Consider the following 12937-nt stretch of genomic DNA (forward strand, 5'->3'; position numbering starts at 1 on the left):
GGAGAGATGCATATCTTTAAGGAAATGCCAATGTGAGGGAAGTTACATCCTTATCTTTAAGGGCATTGTTCTTGTCTTTGGCACATAGTAAATATTTAAAGCAGATATACAATGCATGCTCAATGGCCACGTCAGGCCCTTTTGGAAAAAACAAGTTCAGGCCGAATTAGTTTTACACCAAATGGCTTCCTCATATACCCCATATATGCTATTGCCGTTTATCACATTAAATTACAGATACAGGTTAGTGGGGGGGAAAGACGTAACTTTTTCCCATCCAAATTCACAGGCATCTGAATTCTATCCATGAACTTCAGTTTAAAAATCTCTGCCTTAGATACTGTTTGAATATTTTACCACGTGCATGTATTTTTTCCCCAAAATTGTCATAGTACACTCAAAACAAGAAGCATTTTGTTTTTTCAGTGAGGATACACCTAGGCGTTAAGCCTCACTGTTCGGATCAAGTGGATACAGGCCCCTAAAGCCTCCTGGAAGGCAAATAAATCCTGTGGGAGCTTTTGTGTTTTTTACATCAGGTGAGAGAGGAATTTCAGTTGAATTTCCACATTCTGTATGCTTGATGGAAGGGACTGAAAAAGAAGTAGGGCGCACCCAGTGATGCACCTGCATCACGACAGCCCTTCAGTCCACACAGGAAAACGGAGCCGGACCTACATGCAAATTGTGGAATCAGTGTTACTACCAAGATTTTTAAAAATAATCATATATATCCATACCCTCCCTAAAATATTAGTAATAATTTCTTTTGGTAAGAGCAAAATTTTGTACTATCAACAAATAATCTGTTATTTAAACTTCAGCTCATCTCTTTCAAACTTCTGTATATTTTGTAATATACATAATATATGAGAATAGTAGTGCCTGTATATAATTTACAAATAACTTTTGTGTATGTGCTATAAAAAATAATTATCTGGTCTTTGTCCCTGGTTCCTGGCACACAGCTCCTAAAACCCTTGGAATCTCTGGAGTGATTAAGAGTGTCTTTGTACGCTAATGAGATGACTAGTGGCTGGGGGCCCCTAGAACGCTTCAGGATGGGGGCTGGTCATCAGAAAAACCAAGACACAGAATTAGAGGGTTGATACCTTTGGCCCCATCCCCTGGCCTCAAGGGAGAGGAGGGGCTGGAGATTGAGTTAATCACCAATGGCCAGTGATTTCAACAATCATGCCTACTAATGAAACCTCAGTAAAAAACCCTCAACAATCGGCTTCAGAGAGCTTTGGGTTGCTGAACACAAGGTGCTGGGAGTGTGGTGGTGCCAAGAGAGGGCATGAAAGCTGCACCCGACCCCCGATACCTTGCCCCATGCATCTCTTCCATTTGGCTGCTCCTGAATTGTATTCTTTATAGAAATCGGTAATAATAAATAGTTTTTCTGAGTTCTGTGAGCCTTTTTAGCAAATTATTGAACCTGAAGGGACAGTCACGGGAACCCTGAATTTGTAGCCAAGGTGGGATAGAAGTGTGGATAACACGGGAACTCAATACTAGCAACTGGCTGTGAAGTGGAGTCTGATGGGAGTGAGCCCTTAAACCTGTGCAGTCTGACCCTAACTCCAGGGAGTGTCGGAATCGAGTTGACTTGTAGGACACCCCGTAGGTGTCTGCAGAGAACTGGAGAAGCGCTTGGTGTGGCAAACTTCCACACATTTGGTGTCAGAAGTTTGTGAGTAAAAACAGCTCAGTATATTATAGTGGCTTTTCACGAGGCAACACGTGGTTAAGAATCCATTTCACCCCTTACCATGTGATCTTGGGCAGGTCACAGCCTCTCTGAGCCTTAGTTTCCTCACTAGAAAATAGAAATGCAATCCTCGACCTCAAAGGATTATGGTAAGGATTAAACGAGAAACCTATGTAGAGTACCCAGTACATAGCAGGTACTTGAGAAATGCCAGTTCCCCTTCTCAGGTGACAAGAGTACAGAGTGCCACACTGCACTTTATGTTTCTGAGAGGGAACCAGCCCTTTTCAGTCTACAACCCAGAGAGACAATGTGCTAGGCACACGTCAGAACACAGTTGGTGGTGAGTGAAGAATGGCTAAATGGTCAGCAGAATGACTCCAGGGTAGGGCTCCAGTGAGCAAGAGGCCTAGTGCCAGGTGCCTCATCCCAGCCTTCTGCTGTAGGAAGCAGAGAGCCTAAAACAGCATGTTAATGGGGCCAGCCTGGTGGCGTAGTGGTCAAGTTTGTGCGCTCTGCTTCAGTGGCCCAGGTTCACAGGTTCAGATCTCGGGCATGGACCTACACACTGCTCATCAAGCCACGCTGTGGCAGTGTCCCACATAAAGTAGAGGGAGAGTGGCACAGATGTTAGCTCAACGACAATCTTTCTCAAGCAAAAAGAGGAAGATTGGCAATGGATGTTAGCTCAGGGCCAATCTTCCTCACAAAAAAATAAATAAATAAAACAGCATGTTAATAAGCCAGTCTCAGATTTGGAACACTAACGCCAAGCTCCTGCCTCAACAGGAGGTTTCTCTACACATGTACCAGTGTCATCTCAGTGAAAGAAAGCAAACAGAAAACACTTGAGAAAAGGAACTTTAATATTCTTATCTGAACTGTGAGATACAAAAGTGATCATCTTCAGAATAAAATTAACAATGGCCAGAATAATTTTACAAAAACTTTTCTAGGAATAATGTAGTTCTATTAAGTTTATAGAGTATGCCTGAAAGAAAAAATAAGCATATTTGAGCAAAGAAATATTAACCTAGTGCTCAGAATACACAATATATGTATTGGGGGAGGGGGGCGGGAGCACAGGGGAAAGGCAGAATTTACAAAAAAGTTAGAAACAAAAACTTGCTTTTTGAGATGTGTCTCGCCTTAAACCTGAATGCTTCATTTTCCCAAAGAAGTCAATTATGGGAACAAATTGCCTGATGCTCAGTTTTGCTTTAAAATACAATGCACAGGTTATATTCTCAAGTTTTATTGAGTTGCTTATACAAACTTAAAGTCATGAGCATGACTTCAGGATCTGCACTCTTTATGTCAAGTGCTTTAACTAAGCAGTTTAAGGCCTCCTGTAGGTTTCCACACTCTTTCAGTTCTTTTCCACGCCTCACCAGAGTCTCATAGTCGTTCACAGCCTCCACTGCCCTGTCCTGGGGAGAATCAACCAACTGTCCACTGGACAAAGGCACAGGGTCAGAAGAGGGCTCTTGAGCTAGAGCACCAGGCTCAGGTGGAGCTAACCGGCTGGACTTCTTTTCTGAAGACAACATTTCTCCGGAAGGATCCTCTTCTGTCCACTCTGAGGCTTCACCACTGCTTTCCTCTGCTCCTTCCTCCAGGTAATCTCCAACAACCTTTGCTTCACTGCTGCTGTCAAGTCTTTCCTCCATATCTTCCACATGGTCTAAAACCACATTAATAAGAGACCTCCTAGAAGCCAGGGATCTTCTAGAGTTTATAGACTTATTTACACTATCAGGTATTTTAGGTGAAAAGAACTTTCCAGGTGGACTGATGTCATTTTTGGGAGTTGAAGCATCAAATTGTTTTACAGATGAGAACTGAAAGGGAGATAGGTTGAATGGATTTGTGATTGAAGCATCTTTTAAGGTATCATGTTCCTCTTCACCATCTGAAACAATCCTTCTAGCTTTACTTCTGACTTTCACATTAACTACTTCTTCTTCTGCCTCATCATCTTTCTCAGAAAGATCCACACTGAGACATGCTTTGCTAGGCACAAACTCTGCTCCAGCATCAGCTGCAGAGCCACACAAGCTATTTTCTTTCTCAACATGCTCCAAAGAGTGACTGGAAAGTTTTCCATTGTCTGCAGAGTCTTCCAAGAAAAGATTGAAATCACACACATATTGTGGTGAAGATGCTAAAGGTTGCTCTTCCAACTGGGCCTCAGTTGCTTGAGCATCTTGCAGTGCACTGTGGGATGCTGACAGGTCATCATCGGCTATTGTAAGAACAGAGGCATTCGATTCTGTATTTTGATTTTCACTTGTGATGGGATTAACGGGCCAGCGACTCCAGGGATTTAAAATCTCATCATCCTTTACTTGATCTAGATTTGGCCCAAGATCAGCTCTGACTGATTTGCTAAGCAAATAATTAAAACTTCCCAGAGGGTTATCATGCAGTGCCTCCTTCGTAGGCCCCTCTCGCGATGCCTCTTTTTGTAGAGCCATTCCTGATAAAGAGTCGCTCCAGATTTCTCCTACACTCCCACACCCCTTGGGTGAAGTAGCTACAAAGTCAGCATCAAATGTACTTTCACGTGGGTGCCTACCATCTTGCAGGACGGTAACGTTCATCTTCATACTGGAGAGATCTTGTTTCTCACTCTCTTCCGGCAGGTCATCAATAATTACACTTGCCATTTGGGAACTGATTTCTTCTTCCTGGCTATGAAGAGTAGTTAGAAGACGTGAAGGCCGAGGCTGTGAGTTATTCAATGCAGGGCATTTCTTCCTTGTTTGAGAAGGAAATACAGGTTCCCTCAGCCAGATCCCTTCAATTCCAGCTCTTTGTCTTTCCATTTCTGTATTTTGAGACTCTAATCCAACAAGGAATTGAGCTTTCTGAACCCTTTGTTGAATATAGTGAGATTCTTCTATCACATCAAGCTCTTCTTTATCAGACAGATCACGTGTGTACATCAAATCATGGTCTGAGATTCCAGCTATCCCCAAAGAGTGCAGGTAGGCAATGTGTTCATCTAGTTTCTTATCAGATCTCCTCTGAGCAGCATGCAAAGACTGAAGATGCAGCTGGGTTGCAGAGTTCTGAAAATCCTCGATTGTAAAGAGCTCTCTTAATTCTTGTTTACTAAAATATCGAAAAGGGTTCTTCTTATCACCAGTAGTTTGTCTTATTAATGAGTCCTTGAAAACCTGTCTTCTGTATATTTTTTCCTCTACAGTCCCACAAGTGATTAGCCTATAAACCACAACATTTTCTTTTTGTCCAATTCGGTAAACTCTATCCACAGCTTGAGCATCAGTTGCAGGATTCCAGCTAGGGTCAAAAATGACCACTCTAGTTGCTGCAGTTAATGTTAAGCCAACACCACCTACTTGAGTGGTAAGCAGAAAAACAGAGTAATCTTTATTTTGCTGGAATAAGTTAATTCTTTTTTCTCGTTCCACAAGATGAGTAATTGTTCCATCGATTCGCAATATCTTAAAGTGCCTATTCTTTAAGAGGCGTTCGATGATGTTTAGAATTTGTCTTGACTGGGAAAACACCAGAGTTTGATGCCCTTCATCTCGAAGTCTCTGAAGCAAGTCCATTAGAAATATCATTTTTCCAGATTCCTCCATCAGTGTATCATCAGTAATTTTATCAAGATGGTCCACATCTGAGGAATCTTCCCCTTCATTTTCATCTTGAACAGAGAATTTGACAGCCCCTAGATTCAGCAAATGACAAGCCCGTGCAGAGAGCAGCCTAGGATGATCACACAGCTTCTTTAAGACACCTAGCTCAGCTAAAGGTGAGCGTGTCTCCATTAACAACTCCTTGATATGATCTAGAGACACAAATTTCCTGTATATTTCTTCCTGTAAAGGTACAAGACGTATCCAAATAATTAAATCATTTTTCCTGGAAAGGGAAGGCATTTCACAAATGGCATCAGCATCTGGATTCTTTTCATCAAGTCTGACCTCTGGGTTGCTTGACTTTTTCTTCTGTACCTCTTCTTTAGTCCTCCTGAGAAAATAGGGTTTTATGATTGCCATTAAGTTTTCAGATATTTTAAATCCCAAGGCTTTTTCCCCTGGGGTAGCATCCTTCTCTCTTGCTCTAGTAATAGGATTTTCATACTCCATTCTAAAAGTTTTTAATGTTCCTAGCAGGGACCCTTGACAAGCAAAATCAAACAGGGACCACAGTTCTTGTAAATTATTCTGGATTGGGGTTCCCGTGAGGAGGATGCGATTACTGGCAGGGATAGCACGAGCACATATTGCTGACTTAGTAGATGAGGTTTTGATTTTATGTGCTTCATCAAGGATGACATAGTCCCACACAAACTGTTGGCTGTTCAAGCTTGAAAGCTGCTGCCAATTATTGATTAACATTTGGTATGTAGTAATAATGACGCCATTCCTTTGCTGAATCCGATTGAGGTTTCTGGTACGTTCATCCTTGCTAGGACCATGAAAGGTTTTGACTCTCATTCCTGGAGTCCACTTGGCAAATTCTTTTATCCACATGTTAATCAGATTGGTTGGCATGATCAGCAGCACATGATTCACAAGTGAAGCATCAAACATACCAGAGAGGAAAGCGATGATCTGAACAGTCTTCCCTAATCCCATATCATCTGCCAAGATACCACCTTTTCTTCCATCCCTATATAGGCTATAGAGGAAAGCTATGCCTTCCTTCTGGTATTCAAACAGTTGGTTGTGCAGTTCTCGATAAAGCAGCAGTCCAGAGTTGCACACATCTGTGAATTCATCATCTTCATGTTCTGCCAACTCCTCCAAGGCTTCCTGTATTTTTTGGATTCTGCTCATCACTTTTTCATTGGGAAAAATGTCCTTTGCCAAATTGAAAAGTTTAAATGCTTCTTCCAGATCTCCATTCTTGGTTGCTTCTTTGGCCTCTTTCACATATCTGTAAAAAAAACAGTAAAAGAAAAAAAAAGAAAAGATAGATAGATAGAAGATTAGAAAAAACGAAAACAGGAGCCGGCCCCATGGCCAAGTGGTTAAGTCTGCGCACTCTGCTTCGGCGGCCCAGGGTTTCACCAGTTCGAATCCTGGGCGCAGACATGGCACTGCTCATCAGGCCACGCTGAGGCAGCGTCCCACATGCCACAACTAGAAGGACCCACAACTAAAAAAATTATACAACTATGTACCAGGGGGCTTTGGGGAGAAAAAAGGGAAAAAAAACGGAAACAGATTGAACCTTCAGTCTAAGGACACTTTAGAGTCCATTTTGGAATCTAAACTACAGTTGAGCTTTTAATATCCACAATTCAGAATGGGAAAAGTTAGCACAGAAGATACCACTTAAAGCTGGCATGACTTAAGACACAAATATCCACCAGACACTGTCAGCAACATCTTCAGGCACTAGTTGTGGAAAATGTATGTGCAAAGGTTATTGGTTCCACAGTATTAAAAAAATCTGCCACCTACAAGAAGTATAGAGTGATATTTTTTGCAAAACCAACCAACCAAACTATATCGTGGGAGCATGGAAACAGGAAAGACACATGGGCACTTCTCAGGCCTTATTTTTCTGGACCTCTGTGATGCATTTAACACTTGATCACTCCATCCTTAAAATTCCCTCCTTCCACCAGATTCCTATAGATTCCTCCTGGTCTCCTCCCCCATCACCGGCCTTTTCTTCTCTGTCCTTCTTGGGCTCCTATTCTTCCTCCCAGAGGGCTCTGTCCAGAAGAGTCCTGGGCCCTCTTCTCAGTTTTACTCTCTCCTTGGGCTCTCCCTGAGCTTTCACTCCCACCTATGTGCTCATGATCCCAAACCACTCTCTCCAACCCAGGGCTTGCCCCCAAGCTCTGGTCTAGACCCGCATTCCAACTGACTTCTAGACATCTCCACTTGAAAGGCTCATGGGCACCTCAAATTCAATTAATCCCAAATTAAACTCATTATTTCCCCTCTAAAAAAGTGCTTCTCCATTTGTGTGGTAGTAAATGACACTACCATCCACTTGGCCATACAAGCTAGAAATCTGAAGATCATCCTTGACTCCAATCTAAATATGAGTCATCCTTGACCTCTCCCCTCTTTTTACCCCCCTTCCAGCCAGACAGTCCCCAAGTCCTACTAACTTCATTTCCCAAGTATAACCTGTGTCTTTCTCTCCATCTCCACTAGCACTACTGTGGTGCAAGTCACTATCATCTCCGGCCTGGATAACTGCAACCTCCTACTCACTACATCCACTTTTGGCCCCTCCAATACATTCTCTATATAGCAGCCAGTGATATTGTCTTAAAACATAAAAGAAATCATGTCACTCCTGTGCTTGAAATTCTTCAGTGGTTTACAGTCAATTGATTTTGAAAGGATACCAAAACAATTCACTGAGGAAAGTGGATATCCATGTGCAAAGGAATGAAATTGGTCCCCTATCTCACACCATACACAAAAATTAATTCAAAATGAATCAAAGACCTAAATATAAGCACTAAAACTACAAAACTCTTAGAAGAAAAGACAGGCATAAATCTTCGTGACCTGGGATTTGGGAATGGTTTCTTAGATATGATGCCAAACACCCAAGCAACCAAAGGGAAAAATAAATTGGGCTTCATCAAAATTAAAAATTTTTGTGCTTCAAAGGATACTATCACAAAAGTGAAAAGACAGGAGGTGACATCAGCAAAACGGCAGGGTGAGCTGATCCGGGACTCTCGCCCCACCAAACTACAACCAAAGAACCAGAATAACTGAATTTCAACCAATAACCCTAATACAGAGACAGTCAGAGACCTACAGCAGCAAGACGATGGAGGACGGAGAGACTGCAGCTGGCCTCGGAGGAGCTGGAACAGGGTAAGAGAGAACTTCACTCCTTCCCCTAGAGACTGGGATAGCTGCCATGGGTGAGGGAAGGAGTGGGGGAGGGGCCGCACGGCCAGGGATCGTCCAGGACTCCCACCGCCAGTGCAGTGGAAACCCTCTCACCGGGAAAGCTTCCGTGTGTGGGGAGCCCACCAAGCCCGGGCCCTGGGAGACCAAAGAGCGAGAGCTGATCAGAATGTAGATCGGCCCATGAGAGAAAGTGCCCCACCTACCCCAAACCGCGCTGCACACCCACCATCGCGGCTGAAGGCGGAGTGCTCAGAACGCGCGGCTCTCGACCCCCATCTAGTGGCGACAGGCTGTAACTGCAACTGAATAATAGCATCATGTGCGAAAAACGCTCCTCTACCATTCAGCAATTTATAAAAGCTCCATACCAGAAGGAAAACAATAAAAACACAGAATTAAGTCCTGAGGACTTGGAAATAGGTAAACTAAGTGAAAATGAGTTCAGAGTAGCTATCATCAAAAAACTCAATGAGGTAAAGGGAAATATAGAGAAACAAGTCAATGAGTTCTGGAGTTACTTCACAAAAGAGATTGAAACTATAAAGAAGAATCAATCAGAAATACTAGAGATGAAAAATACAACGGACCAGATAAAACAGAATACGGATTCCCTGAATGCCCGTGTAGACACCGTAGAGGAGCAAATTAGCATAATCGAAGATAGACAGGCTGAATGGCTCCAGACAGAGGCAGAAAGACAACTAAGGATTAAAAAGAATGAGGAAAACATCAGAGAAATAGCAGATTCAATGAGGAGAACCAATTTAAGAATCATAGGAATTCCTGAGGGTGTGGAAAAGGAAAATGGAGCAGAAAGTGTGCTTAATGAAATTATAGAAGAGAACTTCCCAAATCTAGGGATTGAGGGAGAAATGTGTGTGGAGGAAGCTTTCAGATCTCCTAGATTTGTCAATGTAAAAGACGTACTGCAAGGCATATAGTAGTAAAAATGGCAAAAATGAAAGAAAAAAGAAAGAATATTCAGGGCAGCAAGACAGAAGAAAATAACCTACAAAGGAACTCCTATCAGACTTTCAGCGGATTTCTCTACAGAAACCTTACAAGCTAGGAGAGAATGGAGTGACATATTCAAAACTTTAAAAGATAAAAATCTTCAGCCAAGAATACTCTATCCAGCAAAAATATCCTTCAGCTATGAGGGAGAAATTAAATCTTTTCCAGACAAATAAAAGTTAAAGGAATTTGTAACCAAAAGTCCTCCACTACAAGAAATCCTCAAGAAGGCTCTCATACCTGAAAAAAGAAAAAAAGGGAGAAAGAGGTCACAAACCACAGAGTAGGGAGACAGACAGAATCAGAATAGGATAGCAAATATTCAACTATAGCATTAGGATAAAGGTAAGGAAACCACCAAAGCAAAGACGATCTTATCATTCTAACCACAAACTCATAACACGAGTTGGAATAAGAGATGAAAATAATAATTTAGGAGGGGAAGAGGAAAGGGATTAAATCAGTCTAGGCCAAGTAAGTAAGAGACCACCAGAGAAGGGACTATATTATACACGAGACTCTAAATACAAACTTCAGGGTAGCCACTAAACTAAAAAACAAAACAGAGCCACAAAACATAAATAAGGAAAAATCTAAGAAACCCAGCATAAGAAATTGCAGAAGTTAATGGGTAGGCTAAAACACGCAGGATGAGAAACAAAGGTAATGCAGGAAAACCAGAAGAACGAGCGAGAAAATGACAGCATTAAGCCCTCATGCATCAATACTCACCCTCAATGTAAACGGATTGAACTCTCCAATAAAAAGACACAAAGTGGCAAAATGGATTAAAGAACAAGATCCAACAATTTGTTGCCTCCAGGAAACACACCTCAGCCCCAAGGACAGACACAGGCTCAGAGTGAAGGGGTGGAAGACAATACTTCAAGCTAATAGCAAGCAAAAGAAAGCAGGTGTTGCAATACTTATATCAGACAAAACGGATTTCAAAATAAGACAGGTAAAGAGAGACACAGAGGGACAATATATAATGATCAAAGGGACACTTCATCAAGAAGAAATAATGCTTATAAATATCTATGCACCCAACACAGGAGCACCAAAGTTCATAAAGCAACTATTAACAGACCTAAAGGAAGATGTTAAAAACAACACAATAATAGTAGGGGACCTCAACACCCCACTCACATCAATGGACAGATCATCCAGACAGAAAATCAACAAGGAAATAGTGGAGCTAAACACTATTTAGCTAAAAACTAAAACATTTGGACTTAATAGACATATATAGATCACTTCATCCTAAAACAGCAGAATACACATTCTTCTCAAGTGCACATGGAACATTCTCAAGGATAGACCATATGTTGGGAAACAAGGCAAGCCTCTACAAATTTTAAAAAATTGAAATAATAACAAGCATCTTCTCAGATCATAATGCTATAAGGCTAGAAATTAATCACAGAAAAAAAACTGAGAAAGGCACAAGGATGTGGAGACTAAACAATACGCTATTGAACAAGCAATGGATCATTGAAGAAATTAAAGAAGAAATCAAAAAATACCTGGAAACAAATGAAAATGATAACATGCCATACCAACTCATATGGGATACAGCAAAAGCTGTATTAAGAGGAAAATTCATCGCAATTCAGGCACATCTTAACAAACAAGAAAAATCCCAAATAAGCAATCTTAAACTACACCTAACTGAATTAGAGAAAGAAGAACAAACAAAGCCCAAAGTCAGCAGAAGGAGAGAAATAATAAAAATCAGAGCAGAAATAAATGCTATTGAAACAAAAAAGGCAGTAGAAAGGATCAACGAAACAAAGAGCTGGTTCCTTGAGAAGATAAATAAAATTGACAGACCCCTAGCCAGACTTACAAAGAAAAAAAGGGAGAAAGCTCAAACAAACAAAATCAGAAATGAAAGAGGAGAAATAACAACAGACTCTGCAGAAATACAACGGATTATAAGAGAATACTACGAAAAACTATATGCCAAAAAAATGGATAACCTAGAGGAAATGGATAAATTCTTGGACTCCTACAATCTCCCAAAGCTCACTCAAGAAGAGGCAGACAATTTGAACAGACCAATCACAAGGAAAGAGATTGAAACAGCAATCAAAAACATCCCAAAGAATAAAACCCCAGGACCAGATGGCTTTCCTGGGGAATTCTACCAAACTTTCAGAGAGGATTTAATACCTATCCTTTTCAAGCTATTCCAAAAAATTAGGGAGGCTGGAACACTTCCTAACACATTCTATGAGGCCAACATCACGCTGATACCAAAGCCTGAGAAGGACACCACGAAAAAAGAGAACTACAGGCCAATATCACTGATGAACATAGATGCAAAAATTCTAAACAAAATTTTGGCAACCAGAATTCAGCAATTCATCAAAAGGATCATACATCATGATCAGGTGGGATTCATACCAGGGACACAGGGATGGTTCAACATCCGCAAATCAATCAACGTGATACACCACATCAACAAACTGAGGAATAAAAACCACACGATCATCTCAATAGATGCAGAGAAAGCATTTGACAAGATCCAACAGCCATTTATGATAAAAACTCTGAACAAAATGGGCATAGAAGGGAACTACCTCAACATAATAAGGGCCATATATGACAAACCCACAGCCAATATCATACTCAATGGGCAAAAACTGAGCACCATCCCCCTGAAAACAGGAACAAGACAAGGATGCCCTCTATCACCACCCTTATTTAACGTAGTACTGGAGGTCCTGGCCAGAGCAATCAGGAAAGAAAAAGGAATAAAAGGAATCCAAATAGGGAGGGAAAAAGTGAAACTCTCGCTGTTTGCAGATGACATGATCTTATATGTAGAAAACCCCAAAGAATCCATTGGAAAATTCTTAGAAGTAATCAACAACTACAGCAAAGTTGCAGGGTATAAAATCAATTTGCATAAATCAGTAGCATTTCTATATTCTAATAACGAGCTAACAGAAAAAGAACTCAAGAAAACAATACCATTCACAATCGCTACAAAAAGAATAAAATACCTCGGGGTAAATTTAACTAAGGAAGTGAAGGACCTATATAATGAAAATTACAAGGCCTTTCTGAGAGAATTGGATGATGACATAAGGAGATGGAAAGACATTCCATGTACATGGATTGGAAGAATAAACATAGTTAAAATGTCCATTCTACCTAAAGCAATCTACAGATTCAACGCTATCCCAATCAGAATCCCAATGACATTCTTTACAGAAATAGAACAAAGAATCCTAAAATTCATATGGGGCAACAAAAGACCCCAAATTGCTAAAGCAATCCTGAGAAAAAAGAACAAAATGGGAGGCATCACAATCCCTGACTTCAAAAC

General features: G+C 41.1%; 1 protein-coding gene across 1 annotated transcript in view; it reads right to left on the reverse strand.

Moving 5' to 3' along the window:
• Positions 1-2559: 2559 nt before the first annotated feature.
• The window catches only part of ERCC6L (ERCC excision repair 6 like, spindle assembly checkpoint helicase), a 32367-nt gene continuing 21989 nt past the window's right edge, over positions 2560-12937 (reverse strand). Inside the window, exon 2 of the mRNA XM_005614266.4 lies at positions 2560-6628. Coding sequence (XP_005614323.2) covers positions 2962-6628 — 3667 coding nt within the window. The 3' untranslated portion in view covers positions 2560-2961. The remainder of the gene's footprint in view (positions 6629-12937) is intronic.

The sequence above is a fragment of the Equus caballus genome, chromosome X, assembly GCF_041296265.1.
Source record: "Equus caballus isolate H_3958 breed thoroughbred chromosome X, TB-T2T, whole genome shotgun sequence".
Classification (NCBI taxonomy): Eukaryota; Metazoa; Chordata; class Mammalia; order Perissodactyla; family Equidae; genus Equus; species Equus caballus.